General features: G+C 31.2%; 3 protein-coding genes across 7 annotated transcripts; 1 reads left to right on the top strand and 2 right to left on the bottom strand.

Moving 5' to 3' along the window:
- Positions 1 to 2,524: 2,524 nt before the first annotated feature.
- LOC113868660 (ABC transporter B family member 26, chloroplastic) lies at positions 2,525 to 9,465 on the bottom strand. Of its 4 annotated transcripts, none has more exons than XM_027504452.1 (18): positions 8,887 to 9,464; positions 8,644 to 8,771; positions 8,240 to 8,282; positions 7,982 to 8,026; positions 7,758 to 7,880; positions 7,570 to 7,673; positions 7,172 to 7,226; positions 7,016 to 7,086; positions 6,826 to 6,928; positions 6,435 to 6,645; positions 5,829 to 5,902; positions 5,150 to 5,206; positions 4,980 to 5,054; positions 4,321 to 4,395; positions 3,954 to 4,235; positions 3,779 to 3,843; positions 3,636 to 3,696; positions 2,525 to 3,152 (listed from the first exon to the last, which is right to left on the bottom strand). In XM_027504452.1, exons 1-18 carry the CDS (start codon positions 9,337 to 9,339, stop codon positions 3,072 to 3,074), a joined length of 2,106 nt encoding a protein of 701 aa, XP_027360253.1. In that variant the 5' UTR covers positions 9,340 to 9,464; the 3' UTR covers positions 2,525 to 3,071. The 4 variants fall into 4 exon arrangements, with proteins under 4 accessions (XP_027360253.1, XP_027360255.1, XP_027360256.1 ...); XM_027504454.1 differs by having other exon boundaries at positions 2,606 to 3,152; positions 8,633 to 8,771; positions 8,887 to 9,465; XM_027504455.1 differs by having other exon boundaries at positions 2,625 to 3,152; positions 8,458 to 8,771; positions 8,887 to 9,465.
- Positions 9,466 to 10,243: 778 nt separating this feature from the next.
- LOC113869227 (60S ribosomal protein L27a-3) lies at positions 10,244 to 10,947 on the top strand. 2 transcript variants are annotated; one of them, XM_027505454.1, is made up of 3 exons: positions 10,244 to 10,431; positions 10,489 to 10,577; positions 10,650 to 10,912. In XM_027505454.1, exons 1-3 carry the CDS (start codon positions 10,323 to 10,325, stop codon positions 10,767 to 10,769), a joined length of 318 nt encoding a protein of 105 aa, XP_027361255.1. In that variant the 5' UTR covers positions 10,244 to 10,322; the 3' UTR covers positions 10,770 to 10,912. The 2 variants fall into 2 exon arrangements, with proteins under 2 accessions (XP_027361255.1, XP_027361254.1); XM_027505453.1 differs by having other exon boundaries at positions 10,244 to 10,947.
- A 2,347-nt stretch (positions 10,948 to 13,294) lies between these two features.
- On the bottom strand, positions 13,295 to 20,895 carry LOC113869108 (protein DETOXIFICATION 29-like). The gene is made up of 8 exons (XM_027505257.1): positions 20,495 to 20,895; positions 19,402 to 19,943; positions 17,375 to 17,461; positions 16,233 to 16,289; positions 15,178 to 15,416; positions 14,934 to 15,052; positions 14,119 to 14,205; positions 13,295 to 13,749 (listed from the first exon to the last, which is right to left on the bottom strand). Exons 1-8 carry the CDS (start codon positions 20,828 to 20,830, stop codon positions 13,678 to 13,680), a joined length of 1,539 nt encoding a protein of 512 aa, XP_027361058.1. The 5' UTR covers positions 20,831 to 20,895; the 3' UTR covers positions 13,295 to 13,677.
- Between the last annotated feature and the right edge of the window lie 1,638 nt (positions 20,896 to 22,533).

Below are 22,533 nucleotides of genomic sequence, written 5' to 3'. Positions count from 1 at the left end.
CTAAGTTATATATATTTTTTTGAAGATTACGAGTCTTAGAAAATAAAACACACACACACAAACTACATTTTTCAAAACAAGGCATATTAACATTTTAAAACTAATATACTAAGTTTTATATTTGTTATGATGAGTCTTAAAAAATAAAGGGGAATTATTTTTTAATATTTTATATTATATTTTAAGTTAATAGTTAAAAAAATATTTTTTTAATAATATTGATGCGTATCTATTTATCTTAAAATATTAATTCAAGTGTTTCAGTCGTAAGGAAATGACAGTTCAAGTGTTTAAAACAAAACATAATTTTTTTATTAAATACTTGACAAGAATACCCAAATAAATGTTTGAGAAGTATAGTTCATAGGTAATAACAATTGCATATAAGAAAAATATAAAAGTTAACCATTAATATTGAGACGTCAGTTGAAACGCACGTCAATATATTTTCTCAAAGGAACCAAAACTCATTACTCATTTATGCTATTAGATCCGTGTAGATCACATCAATACACAAGAATTTCATATTTTGTTTGATCTATAAATAGTTCTCTCTAGCATAATCCTTTCTGTTGTCTACCAAAGATCCTATGTGTCAATAAACAAAATTAAAAAATGGTAAGCCTGCATAGTATCAACCGCAATAGAAGTTGTAAAAGAAAAAACAACGAATATCATGGAGATAACTCTTGCACAGCGGCAAGGCTGGGTTGCCACCCCAAACCCCGATATGATCTTGGCTTTGGAAGAGGCGGCACAAAAGCCTTCTTCGCTTTTATCCCTTTTCTTCTTGAATATCTTGCCAACTTATCCTTGGGAACATGAAAGTCAACTTCCTCTACACCCCTTTGACCTTGAAACACATTCATCTCAGCATTCACTTTCTCTTCCTCTTCCTCTAGCCCTTTTGCCTCTTCGACTTTACCATTGTGAAGGACATTGCCTTCATTGCGAGGTAGAGTTATCTTTGTATCCATCATCTCTTGGCCTGCTACCCCATTTGGCACACTGAGTTTGTCACTCTCTTTGGGTTTGTGTCCACTAGGAGACTTAGTAATGTTTGCTTCCAATGTCTTTTGTGTCACCACCCCATTATGCTCTCTGGTTTTGCCTTGCTGAGTATGTTTACGCCTTAGCTTCTCCACATCTTTACATGAGATTATGACATACTTGTGACCAAGCAACAAACGCTCTTCTGGCCTTAACACTGAGTGATGAGGAGTTTTGAAGACTTCGACCCTTGCAACACACATCCCAGGATACTTTTCCATCAACTTAGATGCTGGAAAAGCATGTTGAAACACCTCTTCTTGTCCACCCTGATGAACTATCCTCACATATAAGTCCTTTGATCGCAAGCTGAAGTTAGGGGATGCCTTGGTTCCTCTCTCCTTGTTCTTTCTTCTTGGAGTTTTGCCAGTGTGCTCCACTAGGCCTAACGAGTGAACAACACGCTTCAGCATAGCCTGCAACTGAAAGTTGAGCAATCCAAATGATCATCCTCGTCTATAGCAGACAATGTTGCCAATGAATGTGCATGAAAAAGTGAAACACTGCCTAAACATTATATAGTAGAATGATTTTTGTTTGTTGTGGCCGGCTGGGTAATTATAAGTTATAACTTGATATTTTCACCCCATAAGGCAGTGATGAAACCGAGGCTTTGCATGTTTGACAACATAGGGTAAGGAGTGGCTTCTTTGCTTTAGTCTTCGAACAAAAATGCTCCTTGAGGAGATAACTATATGAGACAGTATCCACTGTTCCTCAAAATTAACTTCATGGTTTGATGCTGTGCCAGCTTCGCAGGGACATTCTCGTGTTAATAATTTAGTCCCATAAAGCCATAAACCTTCCAAACCTGAGGCTCGAGGCCAGATTCTTCAACCTCATACTGATCCAAACTGTAATGGATAATGAAACACCCTTCACCAAACTGGCTACTTTGACATTTTCTCATGTCATATATAGGTCTAAGGAAGCATCGTTTGAATAAAAAAAAAAAAGGATCCGTCCAAGAAAGATAATGCCAAGATTGTTTCAGGATTATACACATCTATAATCACCATCCAGTTGGACTCGCCACATAATTGTCAAGGAAACTTTGTTGCTTGAATAAGCCTTAATCTCTGCTTGCCTTGTTTGTTGGTTCCTCCGAAATTTTATTATCCTTGTAGAAAGAGTAAAAAATAAAAGAAGATATACCTTTTGGTCAAATTTTCCTATATTTATGCAAAGAAATGAAGATAAAATAGATCTTACATTAAAATAAATAACATATAAAGTAAAATTTTATGTCGTTCATGCTATCCATGTAGTTTTACATCATCAGAAAGAGATGGCGAATTTTAGCTGCAGGTGGAATATTCCATGTATGTATGCACTAAACCTACAAAAATCAGAAAATTACATTTATACTTTTTTATATGCGTCAATGCGTTTTATACATTATTGATAACTTGCATGTAATTTTTTCCGTCAACATGACGTGCATATCATTGTAATGTATATAGCTCAATTCGGTACCCATAAACATATAAACTTGTTTCCTTCAACATGCAATAGCTCTTGCTTAACATTAAGAGTTCCCGATACTTGGAAATAGAAAAAAGTATATGGATTAGAATATTGAAAAGTCAAATTTTATATACTTCAGCATGAGTATGAAGTGCCATCAAACATGGGCAAGTGGCATTCTTCAAATCAAATGTCTTCAAGTGCTAAACATTTAAATTACAGCTATAAAATGAACATTCTATATGGTCACTACAAGGATGACAGAGTACATCTGACTTTTCAGCATCTTGACGATGAAGACCCCCAATTCAACCTAGTTTCATGCTTTTGCATCTGCCTTAGAACCTGATAGTGTGAAATCTTTCTGAAGCCGCCATGCATTTTAAACAAAAACTTGTGCAGCTCCATTCTTTGCGAAGAAGTTTCATCAATTGTTTTGTATAATGCTATAAATACACGAGTCAGCAACAGTAAAAAAAGGTTGCTGTCTCACTTTACTGCCTTTGAAAAGAAGCCACAAGAAAAATAGAATATCTGCTATATGGAAACCCAAATCATGCCACGGCATCAGCTTGTTTTCTAGTTAACCGTGCATATAAACCATCTTTTAAGAGAAGTTCCCTGTGACTTCCAATCTGCATGGACAGAAGTTAATGACAAATATGTTTCAGATTAAGCAATGAAAGAAAAATGAAAAATATAAGTTCTTCATTGAAACACAAAATCCAAACAGTTTAACAGACTAACAGTAATGCCATGGGTTGCTAAAAAAGCCTTATTCTACTCATGTTCTATGAGAGCAATTTGACGTGAATTTTGTCCACACGTTATAGAACCAGATAAAATATGACGACAATTCTTGTCTTCATAATCCTATCCTATGCTATATCCACCATGATCCCGCAGAACTCTGAAGACTGAATTCAATTTCTTTTTAAGAAAAAGAGTTAACACAACTTGCATAGCCTTCTAAACCAACTTTTATGACTGAACTTTACATTGTTTATGAGGCCGTTTAAAAAAAAAAGGCTGATGAAAATATCAAGGATAATAAGCTTCAAAAAGCAATATTGATCAGAATATTTAGGGCATTCAAAATGAATAAACAATTTACTAACCTCAACTACTTGACCACCATCCATCACCACAATCCTGTCAGCTGCCTGTATGGTAGAAAGCCTGTAAAGTAGGTCATCCGTGTCAAAACTAATAGATGGAAAATCACTTAGTTAACACTGATAAACTAAGGTCTAAGTCTCACCTGTGTGCAATGACTATGACACTTCTCCTCGTTGCAGAATCACTTCTAACAGCTCGAAGAACACCCTACATATAATGGAAACTGAAGCATCAATATCTTTTTCTTAATCTTTCTCACACTTGACATTTAGTGTGTCTAATTGCAATCTCGCTTTTAGTAGTTTCCAGAGACAGACCTTGACATTATGTTCACTTTCAGCATCTAGTGCACTAGTGGCTTCATCAAGGATCAATATTTTTGGGTCCCTAAGAATGGCCCTAGCAATAGCAATCCGCTGCTTTTGTCCCCCACTTAACAGATCATCATCAACAACTGTTTTATAACCATGGGGAAGTGCTGAGATAAAGTCATGGGCATAAGCCTGCTTCGCAGCCCACTCAATATCCTCCTGCTTTACATCTCGGGTACATCCATATCTGATGTTTGAACTAATATCCATCCGGAAGAGTTTGGGTTCCTGTACAAACAAATTTTTGGTTAGAAGAAAAAAGCTATCAACTATATATATATTCACTGAATTTTATCCATGATGACTTAAGCACCTGTCCCACATATCCAATTCTCTCTCTCCACCACATGACGTCCAAGTCTTTAAGAGGGATACCATCTATCAAAATCTGCAATAAAACAGTGTTAAGATAATATTCAAGTAAAAAAGTATCTGCTCTAAAAATACTAGCACATAACAGGCTATAGGCTCTACATATATAAATCTGTGAGAGAAACCTCTAATCAGTATCTGCAGTTGAGAAAAGGGTGACTTATGCTTATCATGTTCATATTAGGGAATAGAAAATTAAAATATATTCTACTGAAGTTATTTTCTGGTAAACATAATACAATCAAGAGAAACGTGATAAGTTACCAGTAGGGAATCCAGAATCTAAGGTCTAAGCACCTAGATTAAGAACCAGTATACCTAGCTCTTAGAATAAAGTAAACCAAAAGCCATTTCCTCTCTTTGAATTTCCTGAAAAGTAACTTATTGAAGAGAAGATCGTTGTTTAATCAGGTAGAAAGAATTCCTTTTAGCTGCTTAAATAGATTTAGCAAAAACAAGATAGTCCCCTCCACATACCAAAATAATAATGATAAATAAAATTATTATCTATTTTCTTTCCTAGCCTTTTCTTGCAAATTATATATCTTCTAAGCCAACAATCTGAGTCTACTCTGTTTTAATGAGAGAAACAAACTCTACCTGACCATTTGTAGGCTCATAGAGTCGGAGCAAAAGATTCACCAATGTGCTTTTACCACTTCCACTAAGACCAACCTATGCAGCAAATCAAAAGAAACAGCAGATTAACTTCTTAACCATAGTGAGGGCAGGATAGGAACAAATTGAAGAGACTACAGGCAGTTTCTTACAATTGCAACCACCTCGCTAGGATGGACAACAATGTTTATATGTTGCACTACAGATACCTGTTACAATGTCTCATTAATTGAGCCTGTATAACTGAGAAATGACAGTGGTAATCTTAACACTTTACAGATGGACAATGAAATTGAATATGATTAAAATGCCATGAAAAGAGAGAAGAGGTTTAGATTTCAAAAGTCAAGATAACAATATCCATAATATTGAACCATTCCACTAACTAGAGAAAATCCATTGAAGATACATGCATATACAAGGTATGTATAGCGTGGAAGAATCAGATAAATCCTGAGTTCCTGACACACAAGGATCCAAACCCCCCCACCCTCGCCCCTCTGCAAAAAGGAAAATTACAATTTTATTTTTTTAATGTCCATCTGCGCTCATTGTTTATGTTACTTTTCCAAAAGTGAACATAAGATTAAGATGCTATGTCACTTCACTGCAGATCTGTCACACAACATCCACCTCTAAAAATAGAACAATGCACCCCACACATTGGAAGGGGGTGGACAACCAAAAATATCTGCATTGGAGGTTTTTTATTCCTATCCTTTTGTAGCAGCATTCATTCCTTCACTGACATTACTGAGGAATAAAATGAGTACAGAATATAAATGCTTTAACTCCAGAAGCCAAGTCAAGGTGTTAGAAATAGAGGTGTACCGTTGGTCTTGAAGGATAGTGAAAAGATACATTTAGAAACTCAATGTACCCTGTTAATCTCTGCAACTTTACCCCTGTGAAAAGTTAAACCCAGCCATCAGCATATGTAACATTAAAAGATAGACAAAAAGTTCTGCAGGAATTCATCATGTTTATCACATGATCTTTTCTTTTCGCTTATTTATCTTTTGGTAGAAGAATGAGAATAGACAGAGACACTGGAGTTGCATATTATAGGAGCACCAAGCACACACCAATATGTATTAATACTACACAATTAATAATATATTAAGAGCTGTGCAGGACCATCAATGCAGAAGTCAGCTTTGTCTGACAACCCAGTCTGTTCAGTAAGGATGCTACTCGATGGGATTTTTTAAAAATCGCTATATTGCTTACAACCACTAGTATCAAGTATCATATCAAGTACCTTAGTTTTAAACACAACTATAGTTGGTACTGGTAACATTCTTTACAAGTAAATTATTTAGTTGATGCATAGCTCATTAAATTTTAAGAAAATTATAATTTAGGTCACATAATATGTGGGAAAACATTCATGCTTGATCTAGAAGTAGAATAAGAAGTGAACATGCAGAGTCTTGCCTCTTTCTATGAATTGGTTGCTAGGTGAGAGATCCATTAGGTGGAATACTTTTTCACTAGCTCCAACTGATTGCATCAAATTGGATATATTATCTCCCACCCACCAGGTTGAATAAATTAACCATTCACTGTATAGTATAAACTTAGTAAGTTTCTCCGCTGTAATATGACCCGCAAGAATAGACATTCCTCCAAATAGCACAGCGATAACCTATAAGTATAAATGTTTCAATAAAAGCAGGAGTCAAGTATAAAAGTTTAACTGAAGTTCAGAAGATATTGTTGATCACCAACACTAGCAAACTTACTTCCAACAGTAAAATTACAGGTTTAAAGGAGAAAAAGGAAATACACACACACATATTAAAATTTTAGAAACCCTTAGCCATACCTGAGTTGAATGGTAAAGAATGTTGAAGTTAAAATTCCAAACACCATATGCGGCACTTTGTCGCAAGCTTATGTCAGCTAATTTCCCCAGCCACCATTTATACCTGTAGAAAGTAATGGATACATGTGAAAAGAGAAAAACAATGGGAACAAAACAATAATAAATGATATAATTGTGAAAGCATGATCACCTTCCAAGTTCTTCTTCTTCTGTTCCATAAACTCGAACAGTTCTAATAAGAGAGAATGTCTCTTGAGCTACCTATGATTCAATATTAAGAAAAGTGTAATTACAATTGCATATAGGATATATAAAACAAATTACAGCATAAGGCATTTTATCCTACATCATTTGCAGAAGCAGTCACTTCTTGGATTAACCTAGCTGCCTTTTTCTGGTACCTATGTGTATAACCAAATTAACACCGGTGAGACAATGGAGACAAATAAGGAGAGAGATAGAAGGCTGAAAGGGAACTCAGAAGCATCAGCATTTTCTAGCTTTTTCAGAGTGACATGTTTTCTATAAATGAGAATCATTTAGAGTCTAGTACATGCATTAATTGAGAACAAGTCAACATGATTAGCATAAATCCACATTCTAGTCAATATATTCATCTTCAGACATGCTGCCTGTGGTAGTGTTCCTTTAATTAGCACTAGTCAATTGCAAGCTACTAGAAACTCAATATCTCATTTCTCTTTTTGAAAGGATGACTTCAAAGAAAATCTATCAAGAATTTACCTTCCATAATGTAACATGACTGCTGCTAATATGGAGCATATCATCAATGTACACAAACCAAGTGGCCAAGATAAAATCAACAAGTAGATTAATGAACCTCCACCCTAACAAGATGAGAAAACCCAATTAAAGCCTCCAATGTGTGAGATGACTTTTATTAGTATTGCATCTTTCATAGCTAAATCAACCTGAAGTACGTTGCGCAATATCAAGTTAAGATCATTTCCAATAACCCTTGACACTTGTTGACAATCCGCACCAAGCCTACTGGTCAAATCACCTACTGTTTCATTGTCAAAAAATGATATATCCTACAATAAGAGCACTGCCGAATGAGTGAAATCATACATACACCAGACGAAGGAAATAAACAAATGCAACAAGAGAGATTAGTTATTAAGTGCAGCAAAACCTGAAGAAGAAGGGAAGAGTATAATGTTTCTCTCATTCTCTTAACCTGCACATATTGCAAAGTTTGAAAAATTATATGCAAAACAGAGTTGAAGAAAACACAAAGTCAATTCATTTAAGAAGTGGAGGCTGGAAATGGCCATTGCTCAAGCACAATAGTCTTAGTTTGATAACTACAGTTCTTAATTCATAATGGTCTAGTGTATTTTACATGAACCACTGGAATCCCCATCCACAAATATCAGGCAGAGAAACTCACCAGAATCATGTTCGCAATGCCAAAACAGCAACCTCGTATCCCACTGAAGCACATTAAATCACTTGTTAGGAATCCTCACATCCCACAGCAAGCTTCAAATGAAGCAGAACTAAAAGCATCATACGAAAAACAGTTCAATTTTACTCTACTTAACAAGTCAAACATCAGTTTTATGATCAATCTCAATAAACAACTGTCCTAAGAAATCAGAATCTTACAAGGCATAATGCATTATCTGCAACATCACTCACACACACAAAGGAGAGCCATATGGATTAGAGAGCAAATCCATTGCGTTCTTTATGTAAGGCTCTTTCAGCAACCATAGTTAAGAACCAAAGGGCAAAAAGAATTATATCACTGTCAACAAGTAGAAGGGAGATAAGACCATACAAGATTTTGACCTGCATATTCCCGAAGTCACACACAACAGAACCAACAGGCGCACATTCCGATGGAAAACAGTAAGGTCCGCACCCTGTGCCGAGAATATGGATGCGGTCAAAAAGTGTGGTATGGAAATCTCCGAAACCTGAAATCCACATAATAAAAGCTCTCAACTTCGATCCCATCTTCAAAATACACAAAACGGGCACGAACTGAATCCAAAAATCACAAAGAAAACAAAAAATGAGAACTGCACGCACTGCAGCGACAATCAGAGCAGAGAAAGCAGCGAAAATGACCCATCTGTCACGAGAAACAAGGTCCCACATTTTGTTGAGAGCACTCCACACGGTCACCGGCTGAGCCATGACCTGAACGTCGACGTCGTCGGAGAAGTCCCACCACGTGCCGCCGGGCAAAATAGAAGGAAGCAACTCCACCCACTTGCGAATTCTCTCCATAAACTCAGCAGCATTGAGTTCTCTGGAACCTTCTGGATTTTTCTGAACGGATACTCCATTGATGGACGCGGACTTCGGAGGAGGAGCTGCTAGAATGCGCCTGCAGGGAGGGAATAGAAGGGTTCGCTTTGAAGGAAAAGGAAAGTGCTTTTGCGAGGCTGTGATTAGATGTTTGTTGTTGTGGTGGTGGTGATGGCGAGGAATTGGAGCAAGTGACCAAGTTGGTGTTCCAGCGAGTAGAAGAAGAGGCATGGTAGCAAAAAACGTGGGAAGAGGAAGATGGGATTCGGATAAAGGTAGAAGCTTTAGAGGAGTATGTTGTGGTTGTGGTCCATGCGTGTCAGCACAGGAACAAGAGGGAATGAGATGGTTGCGGTTAAGGTTCTAAGCTGAATATGCTTGGTTCTTCTTATGCGATTGTCTACCACAAAACCATCCCACCAAACGCCACCGTTTTGAATCGTATACGCGACAGTAGTTGTTCACGTTTGATTTAACTATATGCATTATGCACGTGTAAAATTAAGGGTTCTTGGTAACAATTCACTAATTCCATGTAAGAATTGATCTAATCCAGCTCGTAGGATCGGATCTTAGTTTGTAATGGGATTAATATATTAATATTAGAATTTGTTAATATAGTTACTTGTTTGTGTGGTATTTGACAGTCAAAATACGACAGCACTGGGCTATTACCTGGATTATCCATCATGACAATAATTCTGCAACATGTTATGTAATATATAGTTTCAAATGTTTGATAGTCATTAGTCACCTCCATCAAGTAGAATTCAGGAATAAATAACTTGCAGATGAAACCATCGCAAGTCCCTAAGCCGTAAAAGCAACACAAACCCAAGTCCCACACGTTAATGCTGATAGCAGAGGCGTGCACACTGTAATGAAGTTGCTCCACAGCTCCTTCTTGCCCATTCCAAGTTCTTCTATCACTTTGTTCAATTGGGCTGCATTTGCATAGCTTCCATTTACCACTGTCCATCGTCATATTCGTACTTAGGCGCATAACCAAAGACGGAAGATAAGGCCCATTAACAAAAAAGCCCAACTCCAAGTCCAGTTTCATTCCCCAAATTCTATTAAGTCATTTTCTCATAAACACCCCACCACAAAGCCTTAAAACCCCCAAACCCTAGGGGTAAAAACGTAAACCAAACGCAATAAAACCACCAAACCCTTTCTTCTCTCTTCCTGCTTCTGCCGCCGAAACGTAAGAGATGACGACGCGATTCAAGAAGAACAGGAAGAAGCGAGGGCACGTGAGCGCCGGCCACGGCCGCATTGGAAAACACCGGAAGCATCCCGGCGGTAGGGGAAACGCCGGAGGCATGCACCACCACCGGATCCTCTTCGACAAGTACCACCCTGGTTACTTCGGGAAAGTTGGAATGCGGTACTTCCACAAACTCCGCAACAAGTTCTATTGCCCCATCGTCAACATCGATAAGCTGTGGTCTCTGATACCCCAAGAGGTGAAGGATAAGGCCTCCAAGTCCAAGGACACTGCACCCTTAATCGACGTGACGCAACACGGTTACTTCAAGGTTCTCGGGAAGGGTGTTCTTCCCGAAAATCAGCCCCTCGTCGTGAAGGCCAAGCTCATTTCCAAGACCGCCGAGAAGAAGATTAAGGAGGCTGGTGGTGCTGTTGTTCTCACCGCTTAGATTTTATCAGTTTGTGTTTTTTGATAATATATTTGAACTTGAGATGTTTTGGTTTTGATTCGGTTATTTTTTTATATCACATGTTCCATATGTTTTTGGTACTTAGTTTATGAAACTGCTTTTAAGGAGGAACGATTTTTGTGTTATTAGTTTTAATAATTACGCAATGCTTGTTACTCTGTTTCATAGCGTCTGATTGCTGCTATCAAATTATCATTGCTCATTGCGCTGATTCTGAATTTGTGTCATTGTTTTTTAAGACATCGGCACTTCTTGCTCCAACTTATTATGTGTGTGTTTAGATAACATTTGGCTAATGTTAGAGAGAACTAGGAAGAAGATAGAAGTGAGAGATGGGTAAATTTATGATAAAGGAAGATTGATGGAAAATAATAGAGCAGTGGGATGTAGAAGATGTTAAAATGATTCTTTTAGTGATCAGAATTAGTGGCGCATACACTTGTGTCATTTTGTCAGTTGTGGGTAACTCTTCTGAATCCATTTGAGGTGGTGTTTGCATCAGTATTTCTTTAAACATGTATTTTCCTGAAACCGAACCTTGTTTAAACGTTCCTTCCTAGATCGGATTTGGTTCATGCTCTGGATCAGAATGCGTAAGGCTAAAAGAAATGAATAAAACTTGAAAAAGTGCATTATTGTTATAGATGTTTTTAGTACTATTATTCAATTATCAAAAGAACGAATTTTAAATGTACTTTAGGTGCTCATATTGTTGTTTACTGATTAAAATTGTTGTAACATAAAGTTTACATTTAATGTTATGGAAGAATGCTCAGGTTAAGCTTCCAACTTTGATTATCAAAATAGTTGTGAGAACACTTGAGAAAATGTCATTAGAGCTTAGACGGGAAAATGAACAGATTTATGATATTTATTGACAAGAAAAATTTTAAGCGATGCATTCATTTTTTTTATCTATTTATCTGAGGTCTGTAATTAAAATAAGGAAAGGATACGTGGTGTTGGTAAACCATATTTTGACAAATCGGTTTATCGAATATTTGACTTGCAATAGTGAGTTAAAAGAAAACTAAAAGCATAGTGTGACATAATTAAATATTGCAAATCTTTACAAAGGTAAGGTTAAGAGAATAGGAAAAATATTTCGAGATTTTTTTGTAAGATCTAACACCAACAAAAGTTATTAAAAAAACTTAACAAATATGTAACTAAATTATTGCAATTCAAATCAAGAAAGAACAAAGCCAAAGACTGAACTAGGCTCCGGAAATTTATTAAAAGTTAACAAAACGTTTTGATCATTAGATAATGGATGGAAAAAAAAAACAGAAACGAAAAAGAATGGGAAAAGCAACAAATTTAAATAAAAAGCATAAGAAACGAGTTATCTACAAAAAGATTAATTTTGTTCACAAGCCCAAATCGTAATAGGAACAGTAAGAATGCATAAAAATATGCATTATTTAGATGTAAAGAGAAAAGAAAACGATGAAGAAAAAGGGATAAAATAGAAAATTTAATATTTTAATTTTATTATTTGAATTGACAAGAAAAGAATATTCTAATACATTTTTCGAAAGAATTATAGTTGGTAAAACTACTTGTTAAGAATTTGTGGTCTGATTTATTTATTAAAAAGATAAAAAAAATTTAAAATTTTATGTAGCTTTAAAAAATAGATTTTAACTTATTCAAGTGATGTTTTAAACTTAACATATAATTTGTGGTTATTATTATTATTATTATCCTCTTCAAATTTTACACGTATTAGCTTATTTAAAGATCCAGGCCTTTTAATGTAATTTGATGTAAAAAGGTCTAGTTACTTATTTAAAGGTTTTGGTATGAAGAAAGATTACAAATAAATTTATATTAAACCTTAAAATGCTTATATCAAATAAGTAAGTAGATCGAGTTCTAGTATTCTTGGAAAAAAATGGTTTAATCCATTTAAGGCAGATTTGATATGACTTGACCAGTTTTCAACTGTAATCGCTGGTGAAAATTAATAGCTTTTTGAAGCAAGTTGCTTCTAAATCAACCAAAAGACCTTTACTTTTTATAAACTTTTCATTTGGAATATTTTAATCACGATTTAGGGCTGGCTATGAATTGAAAGGCAAATAATCCGCAATAAATGTGCAAATTAATTGACATGACTTGCTTCGCAAACTAGAGACAAAACGTACTACACATCATGTTAACCATTAAACTCATGAGCCGAGCTGCAAATTTTATCTGTTTATGTGAATAGCTTAAGTATATATTTATATTTAAATAATTATAATTTTATTTATATATTATTTATAATTTATATTTATTACAATTTTATTATTATTACTTAAATGTTTGCATTTACATTATTAGTATATTTAAATTTATATATATATATATAATATTAATAAAAATAGTAATTAAATATATAAAATACAACAAAAAATTATTTTTATTTTATAATTTTTTTAAACATATATAATTCAATGGTATAATTATTAAATTGTAGATTGCATTTCAATTACATTATTAAGATGTTTTCATTTCTCATGAACAACAACTTAAAATTAGTCCTGATCAACAACCAAATCATTGGTTAGATCACAAATTGTTCATAATTCCAGTGCCATCGTTTCTTATTACACTGAATCTCGGTTGAACAAATCAAATAAGAAATCAAAAACTGTCGCGGGTTCAATCTTTAATTCAACTTTTGAAACATCACTTACAATTTTAAAAAACTCGTAATTAGAAATAGTCTTAAAATTCATCTTTTTGACACAAATGAACTATTTTTCTTAGGTAAACTAAAAGGATTTGTAACAAGTTCATAAAATATTCTCAAGGAAATAAATATAGCTGTCCTCATATCAAATATCTATAGCATTAGTACCAATCCTCCCACTGCAATTTCATGTTTCTTCTGTGTTTTCTATGTCTTTCCCAGTTGCGCTTCTTGATGTTCACCGCCCCAATTCCTTATCCTATCTTCGGCAAGTGAAGCCTGCGATTTTGTCAATTTTGTCGTATTAGTGTTATTAAATTATTTTTAAAACAAAAGTACATTATACAATTTTTTCAATTAATGAATTTTATAAATTAAAAAATATTTTTGTTATTAATAATAAATATGATATTATCTCAAATAAAATTAGATTAAAATATTATTTAGAAATAAATAAAATATAAAAAGTTGTAATATTTAAAATTAAATTTAAATAATCAATGCAGGAGAAACTAGTGGTTTAATGAAAAAAAAAAAGAGTTCATAAAAATATTTTTATTTAAGAACGAGTATTAAAAATTATCGTGCTAAAGTGGATATATTTTGCTCTCGAAAGCAAAGAACAATTGACTTCAATGTACTGAATACCTCTTTGTTCCAGTTTGTTTTGTAGATTATTACCAAAAGAACACAAGTCTGCAGTATTGTCCCTGCTATCATTCCACTCCAGATTCCCTGAGGAGAAAGGTTAAATGTAACAAAAGATTGTACTAAAAGTCAACAATGATAATGAAGAGCTGTGTATTACTTTCTGAAGAACATGTTAGTTACATTTTACATTTTTCTGTGTGTGGTGTTTTTTTCTTTTTTGGATTCAGGAAAGGGTGGTGAGGGATGATAGAAAAGGATGTGATAATATGTAATAATAATATTTGAACCTTGTTACTCTAATATGTTCCTGTCTAACCTACCCCTTAGTTATAACTGGGACACGAGGGTTATTTCACGGTTTGCCAAGAGGCTCGTTGTGAACACCCACTAATCATGATACAAAAGTAGGAAAAAAATTGGCGTATTTTTAATACTTTTTTTTTTCATTAAATGAATTATCTATTGAACCCTTTAAAAGAAAAGCAGTGAGATTAATAAAAATAGAAACAATATTAAAAGTTATTATTATTATTTTTTAAATTTCTTATTTGTTGTTATTTCATCTAAATACTTAAGTAGTTCATAAAAATAATTTAGCTCTTTTAATGAATATATTTTAGTTATTAGAAGAAGACAAGCCTATCACAGTAATTGGCATAGTTAGTATATTTCTTAAGATATATGCATCATTTTAAACGAAAAGAATTTGAAATGAAGAAATGATAAATGGTAACCCTTATCCTGAAACATGGTTATTCCTTCTAACATCAAAAGTATAAATTGTATAAATATCTGAGAGGAGAATGGCCTACCTTGATTCCAAAGTCAAGCTTGTAACCCAATAGAAGACCCATAGGAATTCCAAATAGGTAGTAGCATCCAATGTTTACATAGGCAACAAGAGCCTGCCATCCCGCCCCAATGGCAACTCCTGCATAGATAAAAAAAAAGAGTGATGCCTGAGTTACCTACGACACTTAAAATGAGTAAAGTGATTGAATGAGAGCGATTGTGGTGCCCCTAAAACAATATAAGCGAGATAAGAATGTTTATTACCAGAGAGAACAGGCTGAACGTTATTAATGACAATGCAGAAGGACAACAATGGCGTGAGGTCCTTGACAAGATCTTTTACTTGTTCGTCGTTTGAAAACAATGAAGGGTACTCATCCCGCGTGATCAGTAAAATCAGAGCCAATACAATACCGATCAAAATTGAAGTAATCACGGCAACCACTAGCGAAAATCTTGCTGTTCTTGGGTGCAGTGCCCCTAGTTCATTAGACACCCTCACACTGCAAAATCTCATTCAAACTTTACATAAACAAACCAACTTGTTTTTCATTGTCATCCTTCGTATTTCTTTTTAAAGGTTTTAGCCATTTGTAGCTATAGGACACTAGTTAAAAAACTAATAAATAATAATTTTTAATATAATACATTACAATAACATATTAAAAACACGAAGTAATTACATTTTGAATGTTTTTATTAAAACATTTACTTTTTATTTCTTAACTAATCTTTCGAAGACATTTGTTAGCATTTTTCAAAATTTTTTGACCTGATATGATGATATTATAAGTAGATTTATATTATTTAATTTAAAATATCTTTATGACACTTTTTAAAATTTATTTCTCTCTTTCATTATTTATCTTGTTTTATATTTTCTTTATTATTTTATTGGTGTAACAAAATACACAAAAGATTGAGCAGATAAAACTTTTAAAAAGTTAAATTATTCCATAAGTCTCTGAATTCTTTAAAAAGCTGTAAATAAGTTTCTATACTTTAAAATTTACAAATAAATTTATAAAATTTTAAAGATTTTAATTGATTCCTTGGGCTTGTTTTGATGGTTCCCTTAGGATTCTATTAAGTACAAACATTTAACATGTATTAATAAATAATTAAATTTGTGACTTGATCTTTTAATTTATTTTTAAAAAATTGTAATTTAATTTTGGCACTTGACAAAAATTTATCAAAATGTAACCAAAGATGTAATAATTTTTTTTTTTAAATTATAACTTTTTGAAATATAGAAACTTATTTATAATTTTACAGGAAGCTGAAAGAGCGATAAAGTTTGTATTGCGGAAGCAAACCTGACAGCAGCGTTCATCCCAAAACATACCGTGATGGTCCAGCCCAATATATTCATGCTGCGATATACAAAACAAAATATTATTTAGTTTTTTTTTTTTTCCTTCAATTTTCTTTCTCGTTAATGGCTACCTAAATTCAATGATGGAGGCTGAGTTTTCTGTATTCTATAAAAATCTCTGCCTTGCTTTAAAACTCTTTGACTAAGTAAATAATTCCTATCACTTTATTTTATTTAATATTTATTCTTAAAATTTGTCAATTTTCACACTGTATAATGTTATTTTATTTCAGAAAAAATATAACATTGAAAGAATTAAATATACTTTCTTATAAAATTTGTTATATTTAAAATTAATCCTTAAAAATGTCAAGATTTAGCTCTTTATAAATTAATAAAGAAAAAAATTAATTTTTATCATTAACCATAGTGTTGAGTCTGTCAATGAAATTCTTATAACTTAACAACGACATGCATGATAAACTTTTATACTAGCCAACACACAATATTAAAATTTATTTTAAAATGGAGGCTTAAAAAAAATTAACCCATGTAAAAGTTATTGTGTTTGAAATTAGTTTTAAAATATTTTATTAAATTTTATTCCAATAAATTAAACAAGTAAAAATTTAATCATTTCCATTATTTTGTTAGTGAAGTGCTGAATTGACAATCAAAATTTTAAGTCAGTACTTCATGTATCAAATACTCAGCGTAACATTACACTAGTTATCAACTCATTATCTTTTTCAATATATAATTATTTTAATCATTAAATCTGTTTTATCATTTTATTTTCAACCACTCATTCTCTACTAATTCATTTTCTCTGCACAACTTATCTTCAGATAATCATAACAAAAGTTCTCATACCAACTAATCAGATTTGGTCATGTATGGACATGGTCATTAGGATTTGAGGTTTGAATTGCTTGTAATAATTAATTGTATAGTAATTAATATAAAAGTATATTGAGTATTTAACACGTTGCAATACTAAATTAAAACTTTGTTAATAAAGTTAGCACTTAACTAATAAACATAAATTAAATATTTATTAGTTAATTTGTTAGGAACTAAATATTAATATTTTTAAAGGATTAATTTCAAGCACAGTAATTTTTATAAGGATTACCTACTCACCAGACAGAGAATGCATCTACGGTGACTTCTGCATTTTCGAGGTATCCAGCAAACAAAACCAGAATCATAAAGTACCATGTTTCCAAACTGCGCACAAGATACATATGAAAAATATAAATATTTTTGCTACATCAAGTAAATATTTCATAATTTTTAGATAAACTAACTAAAATATTTATATTAATACTCACATAATATTTTTCATGATATAGTTTTTTTCTCTATCGCGTTAATTATCTTATTATATTTTTATTTAAATATCGCATATTAATTAAAAATATGATCAGATTATTTCTTTATCAATCTTGATTTTTTTAACTAACCTTATAAATGAATAAAGTTTAATTTATATTAAATATGGTGTATCTTAATATCCAGTCTTGTTAGCTGGTGGGACGTGATTGGCGTTTGTTGTTGGTTCCTTACAAGCACCGGGCACAAAAGAAGTTACAACTTTATCTAATGGTATATGTTAAAAAGTTAAAAATAAAATAAAATATTCAAAATTATTATTCTAAAGTTATAAAAAAAAATTATATTTTTTTAACATTTTTTTACAATGTTTCAAAATATTTAATAACATGTATCGAACATTTTTTTATTATGTATTATTAAACAAACATTTTAAAAAAACCGTCGTAAAATTTCAGTTTTCCCTTATAAAAAATAATGTGCTCCAGTGCAAAGAAACAGGTTCTGACCCATGTATTATTACAAGCATTGATGGATCCGTGAAAGATATATGAAGGGAATAAAAAATATGAAGAAGATAATTTTTTTTATTATAATAGGATTAATATAGTCTTCAGATAAAAAATTGCTCTATTATTTTGATAAGAGAAAGAACTAGGAAGAGATCTCGTTTCAAAACAAGAGCTATCCAAAAGTAAATACTTAATGAAAAAAAAAATTATTTGACCCAACTTTATTAGAAATTAGTTATATTTAATGTTATAAATATGAAATTACTAATTAATTTCAAATTAAATGTTTTTTTAGATTAAATTAATTGTTTAGTCCGATCCAAATTAAGCATTTCGTCCCAAAAGGTAATAATATAGAGTTTTACATTTGACAAGCTGTGGCAAGTTACTCCACGTAAATATAAATGATCTCTAAGTAGCCTTTGAACTTAGTCACTTATTCTACCTTAAAATGAAGCACCATTCCTCTAAAATTACTATTAAAAAACATACACTTTCCATCACTTTTTTGTGTACCTCTTCTTAAAATTGTTATAATTTTTTTTATCACTTTTCTAAATATTTTATTTGAACATTAAATTATTAACACTATATACACTATTATACATAATTTTTTATATTCTTATATATACACAATACACAAATTCAAAACATATGTTAAACTATATATATATAATAGTTTGTATTAAAAATATATTATAAATTACAGTACAATTATATTAAAATTAAAATGAATATTACTAATGCTATTTCATAGTCTATTAACCATATAATATTTTGAAAAACACTTGTTATTGTTACTTTATAATTAATAATGTAATTATGTTAGCATTAATTATTAAAGACAACTATAAAATAAAAATTTCTTATAAAAAATTATTTATTCTATTTTAAAATAATAAATGTTGATTTTATTAAAATAAAATTGTCACTTTTTAATACATAAAATTAGTACAATAAATTATTTTTTTAAAGACTGATGTTATAGGTAGCTACTTCAGTTAGTAGTTAGTAATTATTATATTTTTCATTATTAAATGATCGAGATCTTAGTTTTTAAAAATTAAAAATAATTTTTTTTAAATTTATTAAAAAATACATATATATATATATAAAGAAAGATTTTCTCACATTAGTCTAAATAAAATTTTTATATTTAATTTAATTTTTTTATTTAAATTATATCTTATGGTTAATAAAATAATAAATTATTTATTATTAAACATAAATTAAATGAAAAATTTTAAACATAATCTAGTATAAGAAATCCTTTTTATATATATAGGAAAACGTACATAAAAATGGAAGGTTGTCAGTTCTCACCAAAGCATAACGGCAGAGGCGAGAGAGAGGCGAAAGAAGCCATAGAGATTATGAAAGGCTTCCAGAGAGAACCCACTCCACGCTCGTCCGCACGCGCCACTGAACACGTACGTCAACTGAGCCACCACCACGAACCACCACGAGGCGTTGAGCACAACGGCGGCACCGGGCAATCCCCACCGAAACTTCATAATGAACAACCAACACATGATGGGGTGAAGCAGCATTGCCACCCCCGATATGAGCGCAATGACCATCACCTTACTCTGCGACTGCAGAAACTTGGCCACTGGGAAGTTGAGAGCGTAAGCAAATAGCTGTGGGATCATCCAAATGGCGAAGGTTCCGGCAGCCTCTGATATTTCAGTTGTTTGGCCTAAAAACTTGAGAATGGGTCCTCCGAAGATGTATAGAAGGCATAGAGGAATAGCCATTGACGTGAGTAACACCCATGATCTTTGCATGTATATCCCTAGCATTTCCAGCTTCCCTGCCCCCACTGCTTGCCCACATAGCGTTTCCAACGCGCTTCCCATTCCCAGCTGTTCATAATTCACTTCATATCCAGTTAAAAGCCACCCGTACGCACATATATTGCAATCTACTAATAATGTTATATCTAAACTTGGTTTAGAGAAATTTATCATAAAAATTAAGTAGAAATTTTTCTAAATTAGTCCCTAATTAGTAATTTAGCAATATCTAAAACCTTATTTATAAAAATTATTAAATTATAATAAATCTGTAACTAGATCTTACTTATATTTTTTTTAAAATTTTATTAATCTCAACCTAATAATAATAAAATTTTATTAAAATAAAAAATATTTATTATATTTTTATAATTTTAATATAATAAATATATATATTATAAAAAATTTATTTATAAATATTTAAACTCAGTAAGAAATAATTTATAAAAATATTTTTTAATTTATATTATTTTAGTGTTTCAGCGAGTGAATCAGCGAATCCATATTACAATAAAAACGAGGTATAAACGAGTGAGATGGTCGTAGCGATCAGTATTTAATAAATAATAAGTGTGTGGGGGCCTTCATTAATGATCAGTGATGGAGAGTAGGGGTTTTACCATAATGCCAAAGGAGAATCCAGCGATGAGGGAGTTTTCGACGGAAACAGCGGCGAGTTCGATGGTGCCGACGTGGCCGGCGAAGATTTGAGTGAAAGCACCCAGGGAGTACTTGGAGATGAAGGAGAATATGGCAGGGCCGGCTAGGTACCACAGCTTCTTCGACTCCCTCATGAACTCCCTAAAGAAATCGCCGGGACCGGTAATCGGAGCTATGTCTGGGGCGTCCGCGGTGAAAACTGCGGTGGGTGGTGGGGGTGGGTGGATTTGGTGCGGTTCATCTCTTTCCCTTGAGGTCAGTAATGGCTGCTTAGAGTTCCCATCAGAGTATTTCATTGATCTCTTAAAGAAAGAAAGAGAATGGAGAAAAAGATTTTTGGAAGATAGGTTCAAATTATTCCTACAACGACATTTATCAGACATTGGTAACTGTATATAAAGCCTTGTGGTCATGCATGGTTGGCCACTTTTTAAGATATTTTTTAATTAAAAGTTACCTGAAAAATTTTATGATAATTATATAGTTTTCACAAAATAATAAAATTATATAAATGTTTTTCTAATAATATTTTAAAAAAAATTACATCATAATCGGTTTACTTAATCATAATTATTTAAATATATATGTTCTTTCTGTCTCCCTCATGTTAGAAATATCACATTAACATTTTCAATTGTTTAATATTTTAAAATATGCATTACTTATTTTTTAAATAATATTTTTTTGATTAAAATGGACCTAGATTTCCTATCTTCCATCTCTTAGTTTAAGATCCTCGGGTTTAGTTTTTTAGACATGTTGCTTAAGATTTTGTTTGTTTTTGGCTTTTAAGCTCGTTTAATACAAAAATTGTGATGAAAATGTATTATGTATAACTAAAGCTTTGATTAAAAGTTTGTAAAGGTATCAAGAGAAAAAGAGGAAAAAATAAGAGAGAAGGAAGAAAGTTAAATCTTTCATTTATTTAAATGTTTAATACTGAGAAGAAGGGATGATAAAAAAGTTTAATTATATAAATAATTTTAAAATTAATATTTTTATTTTTAAATTTTTTTCAAAAAATATTACTTAAAAAATTAACATACTTTTTAAAAAAAATTTAAAATCTTATTTATAAAAGAGTGGGAGAGAAAACTCCCAAAATAAAGAAACTTAAAAAATAAGTTTTTAAAAGATTTAGAAAAATCTTCAAAACTTTACTTTGTTAATTAAGCAAAATAAAATTTATAAATAAAATAATAATATTATATTAATATAATTTTTATATTTTTAATTTTATTAATATTAATATTTAATTAATTATTTATTATATTAATATATTATGTTTAATTTTTTTCTTTATAATAAATATAAATTATTTAACTATAAATTATATTTTATTCGAAACCAAAATTATATAAAAAAATAATAGAAAAACAAAATAAAAAAATTAATATACTATATATATATATAATAGAACTATATAGTAAATAATATAAATAATATAATTTTAAATAATTTATATATAATAATATATACTTTTTATAACTTATTATGTATTTTATTTTTATTAGTATAAATTTTTCTAGTAAAATACCTTTAAAAAAAATTTTAAATAGCAAATCTACATAATCACACACCTAAATATAAGTATATCAAATCTTAAATAATCATTTTTAATAAATTTAACATTGATGTAGATAGATTTTTTCATAAAAAAATATAATTATTAATATACATTTAAAATATAATAATTAATGAATATTTATATAAATAAACAAAGTATAAATAAAAAATAATAATATGTAAATATATGTTTTAATATATTATATCAGTAATATTTTCTATATTATATTAATATTATAGTGTAGTTAATTTTATGTATATTTATTAATTTAAAATAAAAACTTAATAAAAAACTAAAATTAAATATTTTATAATTATTTTTTTATTTAATAGTTATTATTATTGTCATATTATATATATATATATATATATATATATATATATATATAGTGTATTGAGTTTAAATTTTTATATCAAGTTTTATCATATAATT

Source organism: Abrus precatorius, unplaced genomic scaffold, assembly GCF_003935025.1.
Source record: "Abrus precatorius isolate BTA unplaced genomic scaffold, Abrus_2018 Scaffold6, whole genome shotgun sequence".
NCBI classification, from domain to species: domain Eukaryota; kingdom Viridiplantae; phylum Streptophyta; class Magnoliopsida; order Fabales; family Fabaceae; genus Abrus; species Abrus precatorius.
This window is presented reverse-complemented; position numbering and strand designations above follow the sequence as displayed.